Raw genomic sequence first — 27,654 nt, forward strand, 5'->3', positions numbered from 1 at the left:
CGGTTCTTCAGACTCTGAAAGAACTCAAGCAAGATCAGAATGAACTCCGGGCAAGAATGGACAAGCAAGATACTGTCAACGAAAACATCCAGAACATGCTTGCTATGCTGTTTCAGAGAATGCCTCCGCCTCCGAACCCTTAGGCACTTAGGATTTATTTTGCTTGCCTATTGTTTTTGCTTCTGTCTTCTTTTGACTCTGATGTTTTTCTTGTTCTTTTGAACCTGATGTTTTGTTTGTTGCCTTTGTGCTTCTATCTATGAATTTTAAGTTTTTCTCCTTATTTATTTTCTCCTTGCTTATTTTTTTTTACTATGTCTTTTTGATTCTGACAAAAAGGGGGAGAAAGTAATTATTAGCTCTGATGAAAATATTGTCTAAAACCATCAAGCATTCTGCAACATCTTTTTTATATAAACAAAATTATCTAACTTGGACTTAAGAAATTGCAGAAAATCTCAGAAACCTCTTTACTTAAGAAACTCTGGTAAGAACTTCAGAACCTCTGAACTCCCTAGTACTATCTCAGGGGGAGCTTCTGTCTATCTGATCTATTTTTATTCATGTTTCATCTGCTAATTAAAGTTGTTTTGTCATCATCAAAAAGGGGGAGATTGTAAGAACAAAAATTGTGATACAACAGATTCCTTGATTTTGATGATAACAAAGGATGAAACCAAAAATGGCACCCTAACGAAAAGTTTCTAAGTGTGCAGGACTCTGATGACATCATCAGATAGAGTACCAGATCAGAAGTATATTATCAAATGATCAGAAGCTCTGAAGAAGGAACAAGTTCAAGAAAGTCAAACTCTGAACTAAACAACAAGTATCAGAAGCATCTTAACAGGAAGTAAGTTCTAGAACCTCTGACTCTGAACAACGCTATCTGAAGAATCTATTTAAATCAACATCAGAAGCAAGATTCCAAGGTTCTCCAGAAACACAAATACTCTGATTATGGATTTGCTAATCATGAAAGAGTAACGTTGAAGACAAGTAAAGATTTTCAAATGGATTTCCTAATTGAGAAAGAGACGTTAATCTCCAATCTCAATAAAGAAAATACTACTTGTGGTAAGTAGTCATTTCAAGAAGAAAAAGTCATCCTGCATTAGCTAATTATGTGATGGCGTAACTTCATCTCAATATCCACCAGTTTCAACTACTACTTCAACTGATCTATATAAAGGATTGCAAATCAACTGTCAGCAACACACGAGACAACAATCAGCAAGCCAATAAGCCAAAACTATACTGAAACATCAACATTCAAGAAAAACACTCTTGCTCTCAAACAAACACGATGCTTGCTCTTAACACGTGAAAAACTTTTGTTCTTAACATTGTAATATTTTGCTTTCTTAGAAGCACTCTAGATTACATAAATCTTTCATCTATTGTTTGTTGATTTCCTCAAGTGACTCTGTGTAGTCTGTATACTTGAGAGGGCTAAGAGATTTTGTATCTTAGACGTTGTTTGTAATCTTTCAAGATTAGTGGATTAAGTCCTTGTTGAAGGCGAAATCACCTTGGCCGGGTGGACTGGAGTAGCTTTGTGTTATAAGCGAACCAGTATAAAATCCTTGTGTGATTTTCATTTTGAAAAGCGCTTATTTTTCAAAACAATTCAAACCCCCCCCCCCCCTTCTTGTTTTTCTCACCTTCAGTATAGAGGTGGAGCCCCAAGAATGTGTCGGAATTATGGGTGGTTTACACTTTGGTTTGACTCGAATCAAGTGAGGTCATGACTCGAATCAATCAAGCTAGAATTGTATTTTTATCATCTTGACTTAATCATTCTATCACTAGATTTGAATTATCATTTTTGCCTTTAACTCAAATAAAAGTGTTACTTTTGCACCTATTTGTGTTTTATCACTAGCACATATAAAATCTATTTTTTTCTCTCTTTAGTTTATATTTTGCATATCTACAAAAATAACTTTTAAGAAAACCTTGAATGTTCATCGATCTCACCAAGCTATTTGTGCCTTATCTTAAAGCTTTTGATGTGATGATTCATCCTTTTATGACTCCTAAAATCAAAGAAATCTTGGGGCATTCTCCTATGATATCTTGGATAAAATGCAACTCATATAGAGCAACTTATAATAGGCATGGCTTTGCAACTTGTGGAGGTATGTTAATAAATTATCAAGCTAAGTCATGTTTCCAATATTGATCTTTTTTTGCTATTCATGATGAGTTGATGAGATTTATTTTAACCATTGAAATTGATTTTGATAAAGGTTGATATCATATATGGTTAGAAACTTATTCACAGCTTGTTACCTTGGCTTTCAAACAACCTCATGTTATTCATTAGACTTTTCATATTAGAAGGAGGAGTTGTCTCCATTTTCTTTCTCAATTGAATTTTAAAGTCAGTCGTATTTTTAGGTAGGGGAATTATTGTGTTGATAAATTGACCAACATTAGTTTATCTATTAGTTTTACTTTGTGGAATAGTTTGTCTCTCTCTCTCTCTCTATTTGGAATTATTTCAACCATAATAGACAAGCTTTATAGTATAGGTTTTGTTGATTTAGTTATTAATATTTTAATTTTGTTTTGACTTTGCACTCTTTTTTCCTTTCTTAAGGTTTTATCCAATTGAATTTTTTTTTTGTAAGGTTTTTAATTTTTAGTGAACTAGATGAATTCTCATACATTGTGTTTTTGTCTATGGTAAAAATAGTTGTTGATTGAGTTTGATGATAGCTTATAGTTTATAGTTTATAACTAATGACAGATAGTTTATACATTATAGTCGATGATTGATTACTGATAGCTTATAAGGTAATTGAATTATTTGATAAAAAATAGCAGTTCAATTAACTAATAAATGTAAAATTACATAAATGTTTGATATTATTTTGCATTTAATACATAATTGTTTTATTATAAATTAAAATAAATTATAAAGAATAAAAGTGGATTTAAGTTAAAATAATAAAGATAAAAGTGGATGAAAAATTATAAGCTATAAGTTAAAACATTATTTGAAGTATCGTTTGAAAAATAAACTATAAGTTTGGAAAATAAGTTATAAGTCCGTGAAAACACCGTTATAAATCATGTTTTTTATTGTCATATAAACGTGTAAACTATAAATTCAAAAATATGTCAAGCCAAACATAGCCCTAGCCCCTTCAAAGTTTTCTTTGTAACTTTATCATCTTATTTTTATTAATATATTTCATTCAAATACATTTTGTTGTGACAAATGTCGCACCAGGAACGAATAAAGACTATGAGAAAGATTGAGTTTTTTGAACAAACACAAGAAACTCTTTTAGTTTTACGAAAGAGAGAGAAGAGGGGAGAAGAAGAACAAGATTGGTTAAAACTATTTTTCTATTCACTTTTCCAATTAGATAAAAAGCTTACAAGTGAATAACAACAACCAACATTTAACCCTCTCTCAGCAACCTGAGATAGCAGTCTATTTATAGACTACGAGCTAACTTAAGAACTAAGTTAACTTATACAACTTCATGCTAGAACATGCTTCGACTATAGCACACACATATTTGAATCATTCATGTTTGAACATACTTCGACTACAGCATGCACAACTTCTATCGAAAACGTGAAGTTATCCCTGTCGAGACTATAATTCGATCTAAAATACCACAAATTTTCACCTTGGAACAAATTCTACAACATTAATGAAATTAGCTTTCAACATGCAGCTTTATCAACTACAAACAGTGGAAGAACTTGCTACTTGGCGATGACTTAGTGATCATATCTGCAGCATTGTGATCTGTCGAAACCTGCATCACTTTGACTTTTTCACTTTCGATATTCTCCCTGACGAAATGCAGCCTAACATCAATGTGTTTTGGTCTCTCATGATAGGTTGAATTCTTCGACAGATATATGACACTTTGACTATCACATTTAATAGTGATAATTTGACCTTGAAGTTTCATTTCCTTAAAAAACCCTTTAAGCCACAATGCTTCTTTCACAATTTCGGTGAGAGCAATGTATTTAGCTTTAGTGGTTGATAAGGAAACAACCTTCTGAAGAGAAGCTTTCCAATTGATTCTTGTACCAAACATAGTGAAAACATATCTAGAAAGTGATTTTCTAGTATCCATGCATCCTGCATAGTCAGAGTCGACAAATCCTTCATCTTCGGTTTGACCATCACTCATGGCTCCACCATAAATTAGGACCCTACTCCAAGATCATTTTATGTATCTAAGAATTCACTTCAAATTTTGCTAGTGTGCTTTCTCAGGATTGGCCATATACCTGCTTACAAGGCTCACTCCGTACGTTATGTATGGCCTCCCACATACCATTGCATACATCAAATAACATATTATACTAGCATATGGAATGTTATTCATATAAGCTCTTTCAACTGCAGTATTAGGACTTTGAGTCGTACTAAGCTTTAATTGAGGATTTGTCGGTGTTACTATATGCTTGGAATTCGACATACTAAACTTGTCGAGAATCTTCTTTAGGTATGTATCTTGAGATAGCATAATCCCGACTACTTTTTATCTCTACAGATGTCAATCCCAAGTATCCTGGTGGAAGCTCCTAGATCTTTCATGTCAAACTCCTTATCGAGTTCAACCTTCACCTTTATTACATCATTGTTGCTTTCTACGAGGATGTCATCCACATAAAGCAACAAAAAAAATGAACTTCCAGGTCGAAATCTAAAGTAAACACAGTGGTTGAACCAACTCCTAGTGAAACCTAAGTGTGTCATGAACTTGTTAAATCTCTTATTCCACTGTCGAGGGGATTGTTTTAGACCATATAAAAACCTATTTAGTTTGCACATATAATCCTTTTTACCCTTTTCTGCATACCCTTCAGGTTGCCTCATCGGGATTGTTTCATCTAGATCACCATATAGAAAGGTTTATGAAAAATCTTATGAAAAAATTTACAAAGTTGAGTTAAATCCAACTCACACATTTTAAGAATAATTATAATTAGCATAATAAATTTTATTTTTTTAAATAAAATAATTATTATTATTATAATATCTTTAAAAAATTGATTTTAAAAAATTATAAATATAGGTTAAAACCTGCTATTGGTAAACGGACCAAAACTTCCCTTACCATTTTAAATGCCACCGAGTTCACACCCTACTGCCATGCATAGGCAGACCTACATTGTGGCAGGATAGGCACACTAGTTTTTCAACAAAAAAAAATATTATATATATTCACTAACTTAACAAAAAAAATTGAATAATTATTAAAATAATATTATCAATTTATTTTTATTTCTTTCTCATAGTAATTCTTCCTCTCAGTTTTCTCTTTTTTTTAGTGATTTTTTTTTCGTCCTCTTCCGCTCACCTTTTTCTTTTTAAGTGATTTTTTTTTCTCTTCCTCTCAAATCTCACAATTTCTGATGTTTGTTTCCTTCTCTCATATTTATTAATCCTTTACTTTATTTCTCCAATTTTTTCATTTGGTTTGATTGCATTTATTTATGGGTGATTTAAAATCAAAGATAAAGTGAGCATTTCAAATTTTCCTTATTCTTTTCTTTTTTTTTAGTTGAACCATAAAACTCTAATTTGTTTAAAAAAATCAATTTTCTTAATTTCTCATGGTTTTCTTTATAATCAATTTATTTTATTGGTCTTTTTATAGTGTGAATAACTATTTAAATGGTTTCATTGTTCTTTTTATAGGATGAATTTTTTTTCTTGTGCTTTCTAGAGACAAAGCTACTTCTTCGACTAATCTAGAAGCATCATAAACTCAACATTCAAGTGAGAGTACTAAAGGTGTTAATCAAAATAAACAAATGAATGTTGAATATTGTGTTAGTGTAAACACTTCTATTATAGCTACTACATTTCTTTTGAAGTGTGGCATGCCATTTAGAGGGAGTGATGAGTCTCTTAACTCTTTATTTAAGGTGTCATTTCTTGAGTTGGTGGACAGTCTAAAAAATTACTCCAGAGATATCTAGTGCAATAGATTGTGCCAGAAATGATGGTGCGACATCATCTTCAGAATTATGTTAGAAATGTTCGATGTGATAAAAAATTTACAAATTTAAAAAGATTTTCAGATCTTTGTGTAAAACTTGTGGAAATAAATAACTGCAACACATTTGATATGGTTTATAAGCTTTTGAATTTGCCTTTAGTCTTACTAGTAGCAATTGCAAGCGTGGAACATGTTTTTTCATCTATGAAGTTTGTGAAGAGTCAGCTATGTAACAAAATGAGTGATTAATGGTTAAATGATCGTCTTGTAACTTTTATAGAAAGCAAGGTTCTTAAAATAATTCAAAAAACATTGATTGATCTAAGTTGGTTTTCAAATAACTTTGGGCATTGAACGAAATTCTATATATTAAAGAGCGAGAGACAAATTACAAGATGCATGTAATTCGAAAAATATTGATTGATCTAAGTTGGTTTTCAAATATAACTTAATTTTTAGATTATAACTTTCTAAATCAATTTAAATGAATGCATGTTCAGTGAGGGGTTAATGAAACAAGTAATCTACATACGATATAATACACTCAACTGGAATTAAAATACTAACCAAATATTCTGAACAACGACAACATATCAACTCATAAAATGTTTCACAAACGTACATTTTATTGAAAATATTTGTGGAGAATGAAGAAGAAATGATCTACTTGTCTCAGAATGGAATCCACATTGAAAGGAGGATGAAGCTGAAATGAGAGCTTCAAACTTGTGTCTCATTCTGGATCTTTCACACAAGTTTACAACTTTCATATTAGCTTTGTCCCCCTTCTATTTTTTCTTCATAGCAACAAAAACAATTTGTGAACAGCACCTACAAGTCAAAATGTACATTAGCATGTTAACCTGATTTGAAAACATAAACTAACATGACATTGTAATCCTACAAAAAAATATGTTAACCTGATTTGGAAACATAAACTAGTATGACATTAATAACATGTTAACATAAACAAAAACTCAATAAATGTCTAATACATTAGTGTCCTTATTGAACTGGTGTCTTAAATGTTATAAAATTGACCTAGATACAAATTAGATTTTTAAGAAGAACGCAAAAAGATAGATCATTTCATGGAACTGATATGGTAACAGAGATTTTTAAGAAGAACTAGTGTCATACATTGAACATATATGGTAAGTGAGATCCATTGCAAAAACAGAGATTCAAGTAGAGATAACCCAAAAAACACGAAAATCATGTCAAATAAAAATCCTAAACCCTAAACCCTAAGCTTTCTGCCAAATCAAAACATGAAAATCATGTCAAATGAAAGCGTATGAAAAACAAAGAAAAGTGTACACCAAAAAATGGAAGAAAGCGTATGAATAACATGGAAGAAAGCTTATGAATAAAAAGAAGAAAGATAAAGCGTATGAACTTAATTACTTTTTAGTACGGGAGAAAGCTTATAAAAAAGAAGAAGAAAGATAAAGTGTATGAAATTAATTACCTTTTAATATAGAGAAAATTATAAAAAAGCTTATGAAGTTGAGTTAAGTCCAACCCATACATTTTAAGAATTATTATAATTATCATAATAAATATTTTATTTTTTAAAATAAAATAATAATAATAATAATAATAATAATAATAATAATAATAATAATAATAATATAATATCTTTAAAAAATTGATTTTAAAAAATTATAAATATATGTTAAAACCTGCTATTGCTAAACGGACCAAAACTTCCCTTACCATTTTAAATGCCACCAATTTCACACCCTATTGTGGCAGGATAACCACACCAGTTTTTCATTTCTTTTTTATATTATATATATACACTAACTTAACTAACTTAATTAATAAAAGAAAGAAAATATATTAAATAATTATTAAAAAAATATTATCAATTCATTTTTATTTCTCTCATAGTAATTCTTCCTCACACTTTTTTCTTTTTTAGAGTGATTTTTTTCTCTTCTCTCACTTTTCTCTATCTCAGTGATTTTTTTTTTCTCTTCATCTCAAATCTCACCATCTCTAATGCTTATTTCTTCCTCTCATATTTGTTAATGCTTTATTTATTTTTCTTTAATTTTTTCATCTGATTTGACTGCATTTATTTATGGATGATTTAAAATAAAAGATAAAGTGAACATTTCAACTTTTCCTTGTTCTTTTCTCTTTTTTAGTTGAATCATAAAACTCCAATTTATTTATGAAAAAACTCAATTTTCTCAATTTTTCATGGTTTTCTTTATAATCAATTTATTTTATTGATCTTTTTTTAGTATGAATAACTATTTTAAATGATTTTATTGTTCTTTTTATAGGATGATTTTTTTTTCCTTGAGCTTTCTAGAGACAAAGCTACTTCTACGACTAATCTAGAAGAATCATAAACTCAACATTCAAGTGAGAGGATTAAAGTTGTTAATCAAAATAAGCAAATGAATATTGAATATCGTGTTAGTCTAAACATATTTATTATAGCTACTAAATTTCTTTTGAAGTGTGGCATGTCATTTAAAGGGAGTGATGAGTCCTTAACTCTTTATTTAAGGTGTCATTTCTTGAGTTGGTGGACACTCTAAAAAATTACTCCAGAGATATCTATTGCAATAGATTGTGCCAGAAGTGGTGGTGCGACATCAACTTCGGAATTATGTTAGAAATGTTTGATGTGATAAAAAATTTGCAAATTTAAAAAGATTTTCAGATCTTTGTGTAAAACTTGTGAAAACAAATAAGTGCAACACATTTGATATGGTTTATAAGCTTTTGAAATTGACTTTAGTCTTACTAGTAGTAATTGTAGGTATGGAACATATTTTTTCATCTATGAAATTTGTGAAGAGTCAGCTATGTAACAAAGTGAGTGATCAATAGTTAAATGATTGTCTTGAAACTTATATAGAAAGCGATGTTCTTAAAACAATTAAAAATGATGTTATTTTAGCTCATTTATAAAAAATGGATAGTAAATGATTTTTATTATAAACATAATTTATTAAACAATATTATTTATTATTTTGAATACAATTTAATTCATTTTTTTTTATATTTAGTCACACAAATATATGAGGTCTAGATTCGCCCCTGCCATGTCAATTCCAATTAAATAATGGGCATATACTATGTTTATAAAAAATAAGTAAAATGATGAATTTGTTTAGTTATGCGGTGTATATTGTTTACACTTAAAAATGGTGAAAATTAGGTAAATTGAAAATTATTGTACTCAATCTCAAATCAATTTCATCTTTACATAATTATTGATATTTATTATCCTCAAGGCATAGTTCAGGTTGAGAATGAGGTAACATAAGATACAAACAAGTAATATTTTCCTTAAAACAAACCAATTTAATCTTCAATATAACACCAATTCTATGTATATATGAAAATGTCCAACAGAATTTTGAGGCAAAGGATGCCTTAGTTACATCTCTAATCAGTTATAATTCAGAAGAGGGTCTTCTGGATTTCCTTCCAACTCATTACTTGAATGAGGATTAGGATTTAGCATGCAAGCAAAAATCAGAGAAATTATCTGAAAAAATTGAAAAGATTTCAAAGTTAATTAATAGAAGGTAAAATAAATAAATTAGATATGAATGTGAAGACAGAAATTAGGTATCTTACCATGCATATAGATGCACATATAATGCTAAAACCTTTACATTCAAATGGAGCATTGCTAGATAAAAACAGTGCTGAAATAAATGAAACAACATTTATTAAGCATTTACAATTGTAAGTAAAATGCTCAATGAGAAAACTTATTTTTAGCTTTATAATATTCCACTTACAAGTCAAAGGACTCATAGCAATTGGTGATAGTAAATCAGATATAGATTGTGCACCAGCAATAAAAGTTTGTGCTTTTCCTTGATTTGATGAACTTGATGCTTTTGAAATAATAGCATATGTCTACATCACAAGAAATTTATGATTTTATTGTAACTATGAAAGTGGATTATAATTTAATCACATATGTGAAAACTTAATCTATCACTCACAGAAGGTTTCACTAGTACATAGATTATGCCAAATGAGGCACTTAAGTATGGTACCTGCATAAGTATAAGTACATTGAACAAACATAAGTCATAAACATTACAATTGAAAGTAAATGCGACGTTAGAAACACGACACTGACACTGACACGTCGATACTGATGACACTGACACGTCGATACTGATAGTGATTTTAAAAAAATGAATAAATTAAACGATATCACAGTAGTAGTGTCAGTTTTAAACACGGACACTGACACAGACATACTTTTTTAGATGTGTCGGTGCTACGGAGAAAAAGTAAACTTTGGATTGGAAGTTATCAATTTTACTTACCCAAGGGGCCCATGCTAAACCAGAAAGCCAAGCCTACACCCAAAAAAAATAATGAAGAGAACTATGGTATAAGTGATTTTGGTTTTAGAAAGCATGTAAGATGAAAAGAAAAGAGAGATAAACTTACATATGCTATTGATGCAAGTAAGGAAGAACATAGAATCACTTTCTCTCCAACCAAAGGATTAAGTATTGGAAGCAACACTATCTGGAAATCAGTTTGCAGTAAGTACTTAAGAAAATAAGCCAAATAAATACCTTACAATAGTTAGTATTATACCTGAGAAAAGATTGAACCAATTCCAACCATCATCAGAAGTTCCGAGAACTGATTTTTGTTAAAACCGAAAACAGCTTTCAGATAGTACTGCATAGGATTAATTACTTGACTGTCAAGTTATGAGTTAATTAAATTTAAAAGAGATTTTTCATTTAAGCATAAGCAAAAAGTTGAAAACATACCAGCAAAACACTGCTTATGGCAGACATTCCCAACTCATAAAAGAAAGAAACAAGAGCCATGCCTCTTAATGTTGGACTGAAAAATATGAAAGATGTTTAGGATTCATGAATGTATTGTTGCTAAAGGGATTGTTGTTAAAAATCAGATAAACAACCTGAAGATTACTATTTCCGCGGCATTTCTCATAGATTTGTATCTTCGGTTGACAACGCTAACGATTTTTTTGCATAAGCCTAACTCTTGGTTCTTTCTTGGATTCATTTTCACAGTTTCATCTAGGAAAATTTGCATGTAAATTGGACAAAAGGTCAATAGTACTATTGAAACCTGAAATTAATAAACCATAATTAAGATTCATAATCAAACCTCAAGACAAAACTGAGTGAACAAAGATTTTGGTACCAAAAATATGTAGTTTTGAGGAAGGAATCGAGCGAGGACGTTCCCGAGAACATGTGAAGCAGAAAACAGACCAGTGATCCAACTGAATACTGCTGCTCTTTTGTTTTCATTAACAACATCTGCGACATACGCGACAGAAATGCAGAAGATACTCCCTTGACTGATTATGTATGAAAATGTTCGAATCACGTAGTAGGCGTATACGAATTCCTCGGATTGATTCCAAGCAAGTAAAGCTAGAACAATCAACAATGTTAAGGATAATTCAATTACTCAACATCACCAAGATATTAATTAGATTAAGTAAATATGTAATTACCAAAAGGAATTATAGTTGTGGACATGGTAACAAGGAGTAAAGGTTTGCGGCCGTGTTCGTCCGAAAGCTGGCCTAGAAGTGGAAGAATCACCATCTTGAAAATTCCAACAATCTAGAAAGAAAGAAAATACATTAAAGATTACTAATGTTGGTTGGTTGATGATATAATACATATCTATTCAGAGGCATAGGAAGTTAGCTATAGCTACAGTTCAACCATGACAAAACGTGACAGATATTTTATGAGGTCTTATTTATCTATCTACGTGTGATAAACTTTGAGCTCTGTTAGATAGATTGTCTTGTACGTCCTCAAAAGACGGCTATAAATATACCGTTTGTTGAAGGCCGTTGATGTAGATGACTTTGGAGCAAGTTGATTGTTGAGGACACAAAGAAGTGGTTGTAACATCAACAAGAACAGAAACTGTCATTTCTTCAGCAATCCAATGGATGCTGAGTGGAAGTAGCAAGTGAAATAAAGGCCTTAGCTCAAAGAAACCGCTCCACCACGACATGTTTATTAATTCTTAATTTGAATTAATCAAAGGTAACTTGTTAATTTGGACATTAATTACTTAAAGATCACTAAGTATGCATGAGTATTTATACTGCGGGAAGAAGAGATCAACAAGATAGAGGAACAGTGGTTATTCATTTAGTCGGAATTCTGTGACATTCTATTTATTCATTATAAATTTTGTTAATTAAACTATTAAATAAAAAATCTTATAAGAATGAAAAGAAAATCATTTAATTAATTGCATATAGTAAGCAATAAACATGCTGCATTACATGTGTTGGCAAATTCCAAATTTGCATCCCTCCAATTGGATGGCTGCATACATTGGATGTGGCATGAAAATAGCTTGTCCTTCCATTTCTTTCATTACTTAGACTAATATTTTATTTGTAAAGTTTGAAATATTCATGTTATTGACACTTTTTCCTTCTAAAATGCTTATCAAAATCTCACATTCATTGAATATTGAGAAGTGGAGATATATAATTTCCCTATTTTGCATAGAAAAATTATTTTTAATGACTAGATAATTGATGACTAGGATAATTTATATTATTTATAAAATAAATTAATAATTAATTGTTTCAATTAATATTTTTAAAAATTAATTATTTAAAATTTTGAAAATGATTAGTGGACCCAATTTATAACAGCATCCATTTTAAGTTTGTGCCCATAAAAATATTGGATAATGCATTGTTGGATTTTATAAACATTTAAATTGTTTATAAAAACTGATGTGGGACTCCAACTCCTTGATGATAAATGGACAGTTTTTCCATTGGAATGTACTGGATGGAAACACTCAACATAACACCCTGCCTAACAACAAAATGCACTTCAGCAGCATTATATTATATGCAACAGGAACATAAAAGTGTTACTTCCAAACTGGATTTTCACTATTGCTAATCACAAAAGTTCTACCAACTACAACATTTAATAAAAAAAATTGAAACATAAGGATCATAATAATCTTCCTAGTCATTGTTCCCTCAATCTTATTACCCATATTACCAGGACAACTCTACAATTTGTTCCTCCGAAAGTGTACCACCACTTCCAAAAGAAATATACAAAACTGAACAAGGTTATTGTTTATCTAACCATGCAAGATATTCAATGCCTCCACAACCATTATTATCAGATTCTGTTTTTGTTTGGATAATGGGTCCAACAGGATACACCTTAGAGTTACAACTTCCCTCTTCTGTCAATGCTTCATAGGACCTTTTTCAAATTTTAGGAAGGTATTTATAAGTATCCCATCAACAGAACATAATTTTTTAACATGTTTGAGTAAGAATCTGTATGATTCATTTGATCTATCTTGAGCTTGTTCAACCAGATCCCGACCATGAATTGGTACACAACCTGGTACTTGAATAACCTCTGGTAAATCTATGTACTCACATGATGTTTCCTTATCCAACTTGAGAAAATGGAAGTAGGTAGCTAGAGCGGTGGTTGATGGAGGGAAGTAAACATAGGACATCATGTTGACCTCCTTAGCAAAATCTAGTGCTTCAGCACATATAGAGTCAACCACCAGTGCAACATAGGGAGTCCATAAAGAGTTCAAAGTCTGGTTTAAAGATGGCAGAGAGAGTGTCACTATGAAGTAAAGAAGATGCATAAGGTTCCACATTATTCGTATTTGATTTAACGTTATCTTATGTATTGGAGTGAAGCTGAAAATGAATGGATTATAGGCCCAACATGTTTCTTTTATAAACTTTAATTAATTAATTTCTAAAATAATTGAATTAAAATAATTAGTTTATTCTATAAAATAATATTAAATTATAAATTATCCAGTCATTAAAAGAAAAATAACTCACTTTTTAAAGGAAATTCCCAAAATATCCTTGGTTTCAAAAAAATCTCAAACTACCCCACTTTTAGGAGGAGTCGCCAATTGAATTGGAGACTCCTCTTAAAAATTGAATGGAGGCGACAATTGATGCCCTAGCCAATTGGATTGACGCCCCTGTGTAGGGCTTAAGAGGAGGCGCCAATTCAATTGGAGCCTCAGTGTAAAATGCTATTTTTTTTGTAAATGGTATACGTGATAGATAAATTTGATATAGGACCAATTGATATTAATAAAATTTGTCGTTTACATAAAGAAACCTAATGGTGATGACCGGGATCACCTAACCGACATCCGGTCCCACATCCTCTAGCTATCCTAACCCACATTGATGATTCGGTACCGGTGTTTGAGCATCTGAGGGGTCAGAAGCGTCACTACCAACTACAGAAGAAGGTCTGTTGAGGTAGTCAGACAAGTCGGCATAGTCTTCAGTATGCATCGATGGTGTACCTCCATAGTTGAGCTCATGACCCATGCTAGAGAAGTTGGGATGTGGTTGACTCATTGATGGGCGACCGGGACGGTTGAAGGGAGACATGGGTGTGAACGATGCGTCGAGGAAAGGTTGGAAAGGTTGTTGGGGTGTTTGGTAGAGATAGGGTTGTTGGATGTTTTGGTTTTGTGAGGTTTGGGCTTCTTGGCTACGGTAGGAGGAGGGCCGGTTGGTGTTGAATGATCGTTGGGTGTTCTGGCTTAGGCGACTTTGGTAGGGTGATGGGGTGGGTGCGAAGCGATGTTGAGTCTCAGGTTGATGGTCAATTTGTTGGTGGTGGTATGGGGTATGCTCTTGGTATTGGGGTTGGGTGTATGGAATGTTTTGGTTGTATGTTTGTGTGTTGGTTGAACGGAACATTTGGCGGACAGGGGGATTGTGTGTATCCGGTCTAACACTGTTGTTAGGAGTTTGATGTTGAGGTGTCACGTGTGTAAGTCATCTGACGTGGGTCATACAAGTACATATCCTCGGCGATGAACTGAAAACCAACCGATCTGTACCAAGCCATATAAGTACGACTTGGTTTTTCTTCAATTGGCATGACTGCGTCAGTTAACACATGGTCATGACGGTGCTTCCATTTGCGACACTCCGATCTTGCGAAGCTTTGCCATGGATTGAAGTTCCATTGGTCGTTAACTTTGCGCAGATGCCATTCTCCTAGGCTAGCTGGGGGATCTGGGATATTTTGGGGCATACCGAACTGCATCTTCACACGATCACTGTTGTGCATCTCCACAGTTGTGAACCGTATTATCGGTGTGCATGTAGTCCATATGGCCGCGTCTTCAGCGTTGACTTGATGGTCATGATCCAAATTAAGGTATGGACGCCAAATAAATTGAAATGTAAAAGAAGATTGGATTATAGTCAAGGTAGAAGAAGTTAACAAAATATAACGAAATAATTAAGTTATTTTCCTTACGTCTGTCGGTCGAAGGTGATCCAACAGGTTGCGATACTGAGTAATACAGTGTCTTGGACATCTGTTGTAACTCATACCACGTGCAGACCATCTACACCAAAAAGTCAAAAAATATTAGTTAGAGGTAATAATCTTTAAAGAAATAAGTAAAGATATAGCAATTTAAACAACTTACTTTTGTGCATACGAAAATGTGAAAGGGTTGTTATTGACAGGTGCTAGAGACGGTAGTCTTGACCAACCCCATACTTGTAGCAAAACAACACATCCAGAAAATGTAGATGTGTCTTTGTGTGAGTTTTAGCACAAGGAGCTATAGAGATAGGCTAGACAAGCAGATCCCCAACTGCAACTTCCTATTTTATCTACATGACTAAGTAGAGGTAAATACATAATATGCATGCTAGAACCACTACCTTCGGGAAATAAAAACGAGCCAATTAACAGCATAATGTAACACCTAGTTTTTATTATTCGAGCATCTTCGGTAGAATGCTCATCTAAGTATAAACTATTATAGTACGACTTAAGGCGTGAAAGTAGTATACCTTGACCTCTTGCGTTATCATCTAACGAATCAGTCTCTAAGAGATCCATGCAAATTGAATTTGCATAGTTGGTTTTACCATTAACAGCCTTACCTTCAATGGGTAGTGTCATACCCCGATTTTGGCCCTGAATTTTTTTTTCCCCATCAATCGGTCATTTGCATTTCTCTTCATGACCATTTCATGTTTAAACTCTTCACTTCATATTGAAAGATCTTTTATTCATGTTACAGTCATTTCATTCATGCATGGTTAAAATAATTTTCCACATGTCTTCTGTTCAACTACGCCTTTGATGGCCTTAGAGCAACGTCGAGAAGTGCAACATCTAAGACATGAGAAATTTTACCAACTAGTGGTCTCAAGGACGGTGAAAGAAGCACGCGAGCTTAATATGACTAAGAATGATGGATTTTGTTGGGCTGGAAGAAAATGGACAATTTGGATATACATCAATTTATGGAGAGTTACCCAAGTTTGATTTAAAAAGGAATAACACTTCATCGGTTTACTCAGCCGCATCAAATAGGCCTTGGGAAACCATATTTTGTGGGTCATCACATGTCTAAACTCTACATTCTAGTTGTTGCTTCTGTGGTGTGCGCATTTGATATTCCTCTTGAAACTCTTTTGCTCTTCATTTCAGCATTGCCTCACGAATTTACGGATTATGGTGGCAAATTAAGGTCGACTGTGCAAACGATGGTTCTCTGGTTGTGGTTACAAGGATTGCTGTGCCAATTGTCGTATGGATGATATGAAGCTCTGCAAGAGTCTTTATGACTTCCCACATAGCTTTATTAGTAATCATTGATATTTCTCTTAATTATGACAACGACAACTTTAGTGCATGGGAGTTTGAAGCAAATATATGGGCAAGAGTGCTTTTCCTTGCAATAACGGAGGAGCATCCTCTGGAACCTATTTTAATGTTCATTCAAAAGATTGGCTCGAATATCTTCATACAAAATGGATGCTAGACAGAGTTCATATCCTAGTTGATGTAAGTTCCAAATTCTGAGCATAAGATAGAAAATGATGTTCCCATTGTTCATACATATTACACATACAAGATACAAGAATCAAATTCAGAAAAATGAGTTGCTGAAAAGTTGATACAAAAGACCTAGGAAACTGCTCTAACACAAAATAATAATACTACTTTAGAGGACATTCAAGATCCAGGGGAAGGCCTGCATACTAACGAGCTTGTGGTAGTTCAGCCGGTTTCACAGAACCTCATGCCAAATAATCTTGATGGCACCTCAAATGAAATAAATAATACCCCGCCGTGGGTTTACATCAGCACAGTTTCAAGATATTGCCAATGTTCTGCTTGCACACCCGAAGTAGTATATTTTCTCCGCCAGCAATGTGAGGCTTCTCTACCGTTTATTCGGTCATTGTGCCAGCATGTTCTGCACACACAGCTGCACCCAAAAAGGAGTTGGGCGGGCTCGTAGAAGCCACTTGGGATTAATTGTCCATGTCCCTGCACAGAATGAAAGTATAAGCAGTTTTGTGAGCAAGATGAATTTTGTGGATATAGCAGGTTATGGAGATGCTAGAAGGAAAAACGATGAAAGTCGAGTTCTCTTTCGGGAAAGTAAACTCACACGCATGTTGCAGGACTCTTTGAGGGGAACTAGCAAAGTCTTGATGGTTTCGTGCTTGAACCCATCATTTTTCCAAGACGGTGTGTACATGCTTAGCCTAGCATCACGGTCATGTCAAAGGTCTCATCGGACGCCCCTTTGATTCCACGACGAAAACTGCAAGTTCAACAAGTACAGAAACAATTGCCTTTTTGCTTCCATCGATTGAAGTTTGTCTGCCAATTGATCGTGGTCAAAAAACGGACACCAATCTTGTTCTTGTCATAGGTCCAATTCAAGAGCTTGCTTGTCAGGCTACTGCAGAAGCAACTCATCACAATCATACAATCAAATATTACACAGACGTTGACCAAATGGATAAAAGAATGCACTTGGATTTGGTCTTGAACTTACCATGACAAGCCTTGCACTTGCATCCTGTCATCACCTGCAGCCTGCGCCAAAACCATGACCTACACCTATTCCAATACAATGAAACCAAAGTCAAAATGAGGTGCAATATAAACCAAAGAACATGAATTGTCAAGCACACCAAGTCAGAAATGCATAGGTGAACCAATACCATATGCACAGCTGCTACAAACATAACTATAAACAGAGGATAGCATTACAAGCATAACTATAAACACCTGCATTTTTTTTCAAACCATCCATGATAACAAAACCAGCAGGAGAAGCTCTCAATGCATCTTTAGCAACGGGAATGAGAGTGGAAGTATTTGTTATATGCACCTCCTTGACCGCTTATAGACTTCTCAGTTGCATTTTTGTGGTCGGTGTCTGTTGGAACACTTGTATGTGCTTCACTATGGTCAAATCTAACTACTCCTGAGAAGTCCGGTGAACGCTATAATGAATTGTTTCCCAAGGAATCACGAAACGCTGCAGCAACAAGAGATGGTGATGATAAGCAGGTTCTTAAGATTAAATTCAAAGGCTGCTGTCGTATTTGTCATAGCAGCATCTACCTTTCTTGTTCTGCTGTTCTTCTTCATGACAACATGGTTTATGTGGGTGCTCATTATACTTTTCTGCATTTCTGGTGTTCAGGGGATGCACAATTGTATTACAAGCCTCACTTTAAGGAAATGGCCATGGATTAGTCCTGCATCCATTAGTACCTGTCATAGCACAACCAAGCTTAGTCATTCCAAACAAGTTTTCAAACCAAGGCACATCGGTTAGGCATACCAAATGCAGCCACCAACATCCTGTAGCTAGCATGGAAGAGTGCAGAAGGAGTCGTGTGCAGCAGAAGTTTCTTTCACCAAATGTTCCTGTATCCACATTGTGCACACCTTTTCCAAACAGCATGATTGCCGGACCTGCAACCAGAGGATTGAACCAAGTGAGTCGTGAAGAATTGATCACACCAATGTAACCCTACTGCAGTGGATGACAGTAGGCTTAGCATAACAGACATGGCATGAATACACCTGGTATTACACATGTTCATCAAGTAACTTGCTGCAAACCTAAGGCAGTCCATGAACCTGCACAACATGACGCGCTGAAATACCAAAACAAAAACGGACCTGCTGTGATCCTGCAGTACACCATGTTGCCTTAACCAATAGATGCCAACTAATCCTGCATTTACAATAATCAAACATGTTAGTGATGCGAACAAAATCCAAGTCGTGACTAAAACAGTAAACCAAAAACCACACCATTGCCATGAGCTTGCGTCAACCGGATCATGAACCTGAAGCTAATGAAGAAAAAGCTTAAGCTAAAAATTCAAAAAACTTCATAAAAAGTGAACCCGCAGTATACGCTATAACCATTGTTTGCTTACCTTGCTTAAAAACTTGGGAGAGGCTGAGTTCAAGCCAACTGTCGCTTTACTCACTGGTTCAACCTCACTAAAACAATCGTGGGTGATTCGTAAGGGTATCCAGACTGGAGAAATTTCAATGGCCATTGGAACCCGGTTTGATAGCAAAAAATGTGGAATCCTCAGCCTTACGTATTGCTGTGATGGATGAGCAGCGTCACTTTGGTGAGATTCAAAGAGGAAGATTTAACAGAAGAATTCCTGTTCAAACATACACCATTGAAGGAAATTCAAATAGAAGGGTAAGGATGTATTGGCTAAAGCTAAAACAGGCACGAGAAAAAACAGTTACCTTTTGCTCCAGTCATGTTTGTGAAAATTCCCCTGTTAAACTTTGCATATCTGATGCTAGCACTATAGTCTTTACTCTTCCAACTGTGCCTAATTTTATCAGCGAAAGTCGTAGATCCTTTGTCAGGCCGAAGGTCGAAGGATGAAGGGGGTGTTAGTACAGTTGAGGTTCCACCAAACGTGGGTCCTACCATTAAGGCTTCTGCTGCCTCACAGATGGAGTCTGCAATGGCGGCATTATCCGTTGAACTAAGCAAATTACGGACAGGAAGAGCATCCGCTGGAATGCTTGATCATATTATCGTAGAAACTGGCGGTGTCAAGATGCATTTGAATCGGTTTGCTCTTGTTTCCGTACTCGATCAAAAAACCTTATCTGTTAATCCTTATGATCCAGAGACACTTAAACAATTAGAGAACGCCATTGTTTCATCTCCATTGGGATTAAATCCTAAAACAGATGGTGAAAGATTGATTGCTGTCATTCCACCATTGACCAAAGAGCACGTGCAGACTATGAATAGGTTGGTGACTAAATCTTGCGAGGATACTCGGCAAAGCATTAGAAGAGCTCGACAAAAGGCAATGGATGCCATTAAGAAACTGAACTCCAGTCTTCCCAAGGATGACATAAAAAGATTGGAGAAAGAAGTTGACGACTTGACAAAAAAATCTATCAAGACTGCGGAAGATATATGCAAGGCAAAAGAGAAGGAAATTAGTCAAGTTTGAGAAAATGTTGTTTGGTGAGGAAATCAAGAACATATTGCCAGAAAGTGATGCACCAGGAACCTAGCGGTTTGATCCATCACCATTGCTCCATGAACCTCCTGTAACGCAAAATCCACAATCGGACATATCATGTCAGCCTACCAAACTATTCCAAATTAAAGTCAAATAGAGTAGTTCTGCGACATGAAGCAAGCCAAGATCAATACCAGCGGGCCACCTTGAACCTCAACCTCGTCCTCAGCCTCCATGTTACCCGAAATTTCACTGTAGTAAAAAAATACAACTAATTAGCCAAGGCAGTAAAGATTCGAAAAATTCCCAAATTGGCATTAGGACAAAATTCAAAGAGAAAGCATGAGTTCAGATTACCGTTTCCAGATTGTAGCACCAAGCAGGGCAATCCAATTCTGAGCACCAAAAAGCACTTCCAGGAAGTTCCTCTTTTGAAGCTCGAGGTACCAATTCGAAACCCTAATCAGCAGAGCATAAATAGGAAAAGAGTGAATCAGTAAAGGAAAAATTGGACGAAAATTTGAGAGAGAGGAAATGGCGGACAGAACACCACAAACCTTCACCGCCGCACCTCACATCCCTCCGCTGCTCAAGCTATTTCCCGGCCAACTTCTTCACGCCTTTCACCACCGCCGTGAAACCTATGTGAGAACTTTTCCTTCTCCTTTTATCCTTTTCATGTGCTTGTTGTTGGAAGTGTAGGATTAGTTTTTTTAGTTGATGATTTGAGGAAATAAGGTTTAAGGTTTGGATAGTGAGAGAGGTCGAGAGATTGTTTGGAAAAAGCGAAGGTTGAGGATGATTGAAAGAGATTCATGGAGAGAGCGATTTCGTGAGGGGTTGGAGAGAGATTGAGGACGGTGAATAGTTCCTCTCACCGTTTTCTTTTATTTATTTTCCTTCTATTTCTTAAACAGAGTAAATTTTGGAAAATCATTTAAAGTTTGTTTAAACTTCCTAAGTTTTAGTTAATATTAGTTAATAAATGTTTCCATATTTTCAATTCATTTTCCATTGAAAAACCCAACAGCCAAGCGGCTGGGTTTAATTTTGGTAGTCCAACAGATTTCTTTTTTTTATTAGTTTTTTATTTTTAATTCAAATTTTTAATCTATCTTGGTTTATATACTCAAATGGTTGTTGTAAATAATAACTAGTCATGAATGGCCTAGTGGAGAGAGGGTAGTTTCTATGATCTTTAGTGGAGTGGGTTCAATACTCATGTGTAGTGTTTTTATTTCTTTTAACCCTTTTTTATGTTTATGCTTTATTATATTCATAGTTTCATTATCATAACATAGATTTGTTTTCTTTTAATTTCATCATTCATTCAAAACCATTTTAAACTGTTAAAATCACACTTTCCTCGATTCAATATCGAGCCCATTTTCACACCCTTGTAAGTCGATTGCTTTTTTAAGCATCGCCATCAACCTCACATAGCTTACTCTTGGGCTTTCTTACAATGAGCCGGTTCTCTTGCACTTACACTCATGCATTGCATTATTTGTTGTTTGGGCCTGATTTAATTATTTCATGATTTTTGAATCCCCATTTGACAAAATGTACCCCACTTCCCCAATGTGTATATAATTTTGTATTATTTTATTTCCCTATTTGTTTTAGATACTAACCCAAGAATAAAATCCACCATTTCTAAAAAATACAAAAAGTGTGACTCGATCCAACGTCGAGTATTTTCTCAATAAACAAATCAACTCATTTCTCCCTCCTATTCCATTCCAGTTCTTCCAAACTTTCATCAAACGCTTGGTTTAACGTCAAGTCATTTTTCCTGATAAAAACTCAAAAATATTAATCCCTATCTAAACCCTTTTCAATAAGATGGAAATGGAACGTGGTGTATACCACGCACTCTTGAGACTAGGATTCGAGATGTATATCTCGTCAATCCTAGTTCTCGCCATCATTCAAACTTATCCACTTTGTTCTCTCAAACACTCATTCAAATTTCTCTTAAACGTCCATCAATACTTGATCTAGTGTCAAGTCATTTTTCACAACAAAAACTCAAAATACCAAATTCTTATTTAACACTTTTTCAATAAAGGTGGAAATGGAACATGGTGTATACCATGCACTCCTGAGGTTAAGATTCGAGACGTATGCCTCGCCAATCTTAACTCTCGCCATCGTCTAAAATTGTCAATGTGGTTTCGTTAAACCCTTTCTCAATCAAAATTCAAAATACCTAATTCTTATTTAAACTCTTTTTCAATAAAGGTGGAAATGGAACATGGTGTATACCATGCACTCCTGAGGTTAAGATTCGAGACGTATGCCTCGCCAATCTTAACTCTCGCCATCGCCTAAAATTGTCAATGCGGTTTCTTCAAACCCTTTCCCAGTCAAATTCCAAAAATACTTAATTCTTATCTTAACTTTTTTCAATAAAGATGGAAATGGAACATGGTGTATACCATGCACTCCTGAGGCTAGGATTCGAGATGTATATCTCGCTCATCCAAGTTCTCGCCATCACTCAAAATACCTCTAACCAATCAAACTTTTTTCTCGCCGCCGTGCGATTAATCAAAAACCTTTTTCATAAACGAAAGGTATCTTGTCTTAAGTGATACAAAACAATGTTTCGGCCACGATTGTTGAGTAGAGATAAATGACGCTTTTCCGAATGTAGATTTATAAATCCGTTCGATGTGTGGTATGCGTCCACTCCTCAGCTGTTTTGGGTAAAACAATGTTTTCGTCGATTAATACAGTATAGCTTTCGCTAAAATCGACCAACAAACAAACATTTTTCTACCCAGAACTACGTAAGCCTTGATTTCTCTTTTGAGATACGTAGGAGCAAGATTTATAAATCTTGTCAGGCCCACTAATAAAAAACTTAGGTTTAGTCCTTCGTTAAAAATTCCAAAAGCATTTATTCCCTCTTATATTCTTTCTTTCCCACCTAATAAATTAAAAAGCCTAATATTTCAAACTAACATTAACGCACACAACTGACCTAATGGTTCCCGTTGAGTACAACGGACGTGAGGGATGCTAATACCTTCCCCTTGCGTAATCGACTCCCGAACCCTGATATTGGTTGCGATGACCATATCTTATCCTTTCTTTGTCTTGGGTTTTATCGATATTTCCCCTCTCCTTTTTAGGAATAAATAAAGTTCGGTGGCGACTCTGTTCAGTCCATCATTGCGAGCGTGCGATCGCGCTTCGCTTTGAAGTCGTATCCCCATTTTTTTCGAGGTGCGACAGATGGCGACTCTGCTGGGGACAGGACAACCCTAAGTGAGTCAAGCCTAGTTAGGTCGTTTGTGTGCCTTTGTTTGTTTAATTATGTGGCTTTTCCCTTATTTATTGCTTTTTAATATCTTTATTGTTATATTGATATTTGTTGTATATTGGTTCCACCGTGTTGGGTACTTGGATTTTGATTGCAAACCATGTGGGAAAGACTCTGCACCCGAGTCTAGAGTGAAAAAAACATAAGATAGGGCGATGGTTGAGTAGTACGGACTCCCGAGGTGAATACTTCGTAAGAGTCGGTACGAGAACCTCACTTAGAGTAGATCCTTTTGCAAATATTGTTGCCCGAGGTGTATACCTCGTAAGCTTCAATGTTTCAAAGTGGTCCATGACTCTAAGAACCTTTTAGAACATTGAACCTTGACCAACTAGAAATGATGGTTGCGTAGTATGGATTCCCGAGGTGGATACCTCGTAAGGATCGATACGAGAACCTCGCTCAGAATAGATTCCCTAGATGGAGTTGATGACCGGAAAGTATTTTCCGTAAGCATCAAACAGTCTTTTGAATCCATGACTCTGAGTACCCTGTCTAGAACCCAGTCGATGGTTGCGTAGTACGGACTCCCGAGGTGAATACTTCGTAAGAGTCGGTACGAGAACCTCACCCAGAATAGATTCCCTTGATGGAGTTGACGACCGGAAAGTATTTCCCGTAAGCGTCAAACATTCTTGTGAATCAATGACTCTGGGGATCCTTTGTAACAAAGCCCTAGACCATACCCGGTGAGAACCCCGTTTTGGAAAAGCAATCAAATTTATCAGTACCTCGGACTTTTGAACCCGTGCATAAAAAAAACACAAATGTGCATGGCATGCATTGCATCCATTCATATACCATTGCATATGCATTTGTCATCATGCATTTCATATCATTTCTCGAAAATACCAAAAAAACTCATCCATCCTTTGTCCATGATAAGCAAAGTGATTCCTGACACGCGAAGAACAAAGAACCATGTCTCAGAAGATGATGGACGAGCTAAGGAAAAGCCAAGAAACACTGAAGGAGGAACTTAATCTTTTGAAGAGCCAAATGAGATGGGTCTTGGAAACCCTGCAAGTCTTGTTGGGAAAAGAGGGTCACCCAATATACATTGCTGCAACAAAGAGAGCTATTACTCCACATCCATCTGGTGTTACCCCAAGTCAAGGGAAATTCTATGTGGCAACTCCTCATTTACCAGTATATGGACCTCCCTCAAGACGTCATCATCAACATCCTCTGGCTATTGCTCCTCAAAGTCACCCAAGCCAGGTTTAGAACAAAAATCAGAATCAGAACAAGAGGAACAAGGATCACAATGACTCGATTCCGGTGCCATATAGCAAGCTCTACCCGCAACTGATCCAAAATGCTTTGGTGACCCCTCGAGCTCTCACACCTGTGTCACCAGACCTGCCATGGTACAATCCAAATGCAACATGTGAATTCCATAAAGGGGCATTAGGACATGACCTGGATTCTTGCTTAGCGCTAAAAGCCTTGGTACGGGAACTCATTAACAAAAAGAGCTTAGTCTTTGAAGAAGATCACCCGAAGATCAAGTGCGGATACCATACTGGAACAATGGGGCACTCCATCAAGGAATGCAAGAGTTTTAAGCTCAAGCTGCAAGGTTTGATTGACATAAGGTCACCAACACTCAAGGAGGAAGGCTCAAGTACATATACCTTGATTTCTGAGCCAGGTAATGGGAAAGGGAAAGGACCCTTGAAACCCCTCAAGGTTTTGTTCCACAAGGAAGATGTCATGGATGTGGCTAATGAGCTATCATTGTTTCCTGGTAAGAGCATTGAGATACCGCCTTGGATTTCCAATGTCACGACCCATACCAATGAAAGAAAAGGAGAAGTGAGTAGTGGATTCAAGAAGGTTGTGTTCAACGATGAGATTAAAGGAAAATCATTTGAAGATCATCATGCCAATGTCAAAAAGCTTCTTGATCCCAACCTTCAAGATCACTGTAAACTAAGCGCAACGTTGATATGTCAAGACATTCTCTCGTTGGTTAATAAAGACCCACCAGTGAAGGTGAGAATAATTATATCCCATATCAGAACAACATATAATTATACTCTATCTTACAAGAAAGCCTGGATTGCGAGGACAAAGGCTGTTGAACAAGTTTTCGGCAACTGGGAGGATTCATACAAGGAATTGCCACGGTTTTTATGGGCACTAAAAACATATGTCCCAAGAACTGTAGCAATTATGGAGACATTGCCAGCGATGATGCCAGACAGAACTTGTGCTACAGGTAATAGAATCTTTCACCGTCTCTTTTGGGCATTTGACCCGTGCATCAAAGGTTTCGCCTTCTGCAAACCTATTATTCAAAATGATGGCACTTGTTATACGGAAAATACAAGGGTACTTTGTTCATGGCGGTTGCATAAGACGGCAACAACAATGTCTTTCCCATTGCCTTTGCTCTTGTTGAAGGTGAAATGGCTGGTGGATGGGGTTTCTTTCTTCGACATCTCAGAACGCATGTGGCTCCACAAGCCAATCTCTGTTTGATTTCTGATAGACATGCTGCCATTGAGAGTGCCTACAACAACCATGACAATGGATGTCATGATCCTCCTTCTACCCATGTCTATTGCATCAGACATATTGCATAAAATTTCATGCGTGCTATAAAAGATAAGAATCTTCGCAAGAAGGTGGTGAATGCTGGGTATGCTCTAACTTAGCCGTCATTTCAATATTATCGTGATGAAATTAGATTGTCTAATGAAGACGCAGGGAGATGGCTAAATAACATACCGGTAGAGCAGTGGACAAGGGCATTTGATAGAGGTTGTCGATGGGGCCACATGACAACAAACCTTGTGGAATGCATGAATGGGGTATTCAAAGTAATTCAAAATCTGCCGATAACCGCCTTGGTAAGATCAACCTATTATAGGTTGGCTTCTACGTTCGCAACCAGAGGTGAAAGATGGAGTGTGGTGTTAATGTCTGGGCAAGTATTCAGTGAGTGTTGCATGAAGGTCATGAAAGAGGAGAACATCAAAGCTAGCACACACACTGCAACAGTCTTTGACCGTCATAGGCAAAATTTTAGCGTCTAGGAAACAATGGACCACAACGAGGGGAGACCAAATTTAGCCTACGCTGTTAGACTAAACAGAAGTTGGTGCGATTATGGAAAATTCCAGGCCTTCCGCATACCTTGCTCCCATGTCATTGTAGCATGCGCTTATACTCGTCAATGTGCTTACAACCATTTATCTGATGTGTACAAGGCTGACACCGTCATGAATGTATATAATCAAAGCTTCTCGGTACTACCAATGGAGGATTATTGGCCTCCATATGAAGGTGATATTGTTTGGCACAATGACGAGATGCGTAGAAAGAAAAAAGGAAGGCCAAACAGCACACGTATCAGAACAGAGATGGATTCCACAGATAAAATGATAAGATTATGTAGTATCTGTCGTCAACCAGGACACAACAAGAACAACTATCCCAATCAAGGAGCATCATCTAGGTCTTAAGCTTTTTGTAACATTGTATTTCTGTAACCTTCAATCATTATATATCATTAAGTTTTTGTTACAACGAGGTTCACAATAAACATCAGTACAAAATAAGCTATCTGAAAACATAAATATTTCTAACTGATTACAACAATCAAATTGATGTCATCTCGACCGAACATCATTTCCTTAGCATCCTTATCAGTCTTCATTCGCACCCAACCAAAGATACTGTCAAGTCTCTCAATACTTCTAACTTTTTCCCCTTCTGGTATTTTCACATCTAACCAACGAACCAGCTCCCTCTTCAGTTGATCTAACGTAGTGATGTTCCAGAACAGCATCAGCATCCGATGTTTGTCTCTCGCATAAATCACCTTACCGTATCGGCGACGAATACTAAACATGATTGTCAAATGATTATTTGAGATGTGGAACAATTACTCACACAACGCATCTATTTATAACGCAAAAATAGCATTTTACACTGAGGCTCCAATTGAATTGGCGCCTCCTTTT

The 27,654-nt window shown here is 35.5% G+C and overlaps 1 protein-coding gene and 1 pseudogene across 1 annotated transcript; one reads left to right on the forward strand and one right to left on the reverse strand.

Annotated features, from left to right (window-relative positions):
- Nucleotides 1–9,217: 9,217 nt before the first annotated feature.
- LOC127092346 (uncharacterized) lies at nt 9,218–12,162 on the reverse strand. Its single transcript, XM_051031202.1, has 12 exons — nt 11,829–12,162; nt 11,494–11,605; nt 11,175–11,410; nt 10,927–11,099; nt 10,772–10,847; nt 10,590–10,676; nt 10,437–10,517; nt 10,310–10,342; nt 9,977–10,030; nt 9,767–9,887; nt 9,600–9,670; nt 9,218–9,507 (listed from the first exon to the last, which is right to left on the reverse strand). Exons 1-12 carry the CDS (start codon nt 12,009–12,011, stop codon nt 9,409–9,411), a joined length of 1,326 nt encoding a protein of 441 aa, XP_050887159.1. The 5' UTR covers nt 12,012–12,162; the 3' UTR covers nt 9,218–9,408.
- A 7,295-nt stretch (nt 12,163–19,457) lies between these two features.
- On the forward strand, nt 19,458–20,337 carry LOC127095796 (uncharacterized; annotated as a pseudogene).
- The last annotated feature ends 7,317 nt before the right edge of the window (nt 20,338–27,654 follow it).

This window comes from Lathyrus oleraceus, chromosome 6, assembly GCF_024323335.1.
Source record: "Lathyrus oleraceus cultivar Zhongwan6 chromosome 6, CAAS_Psat_ZW6_1.0, whole genome shotgun sequence".
Classification (NCBI taxonomy): Eukaryota; Viridiplantae; Streptophyta; class Magnoliopsida; order Fabales; family Fabaceae; genus Lathyrus; species Lathyrus oleraceus.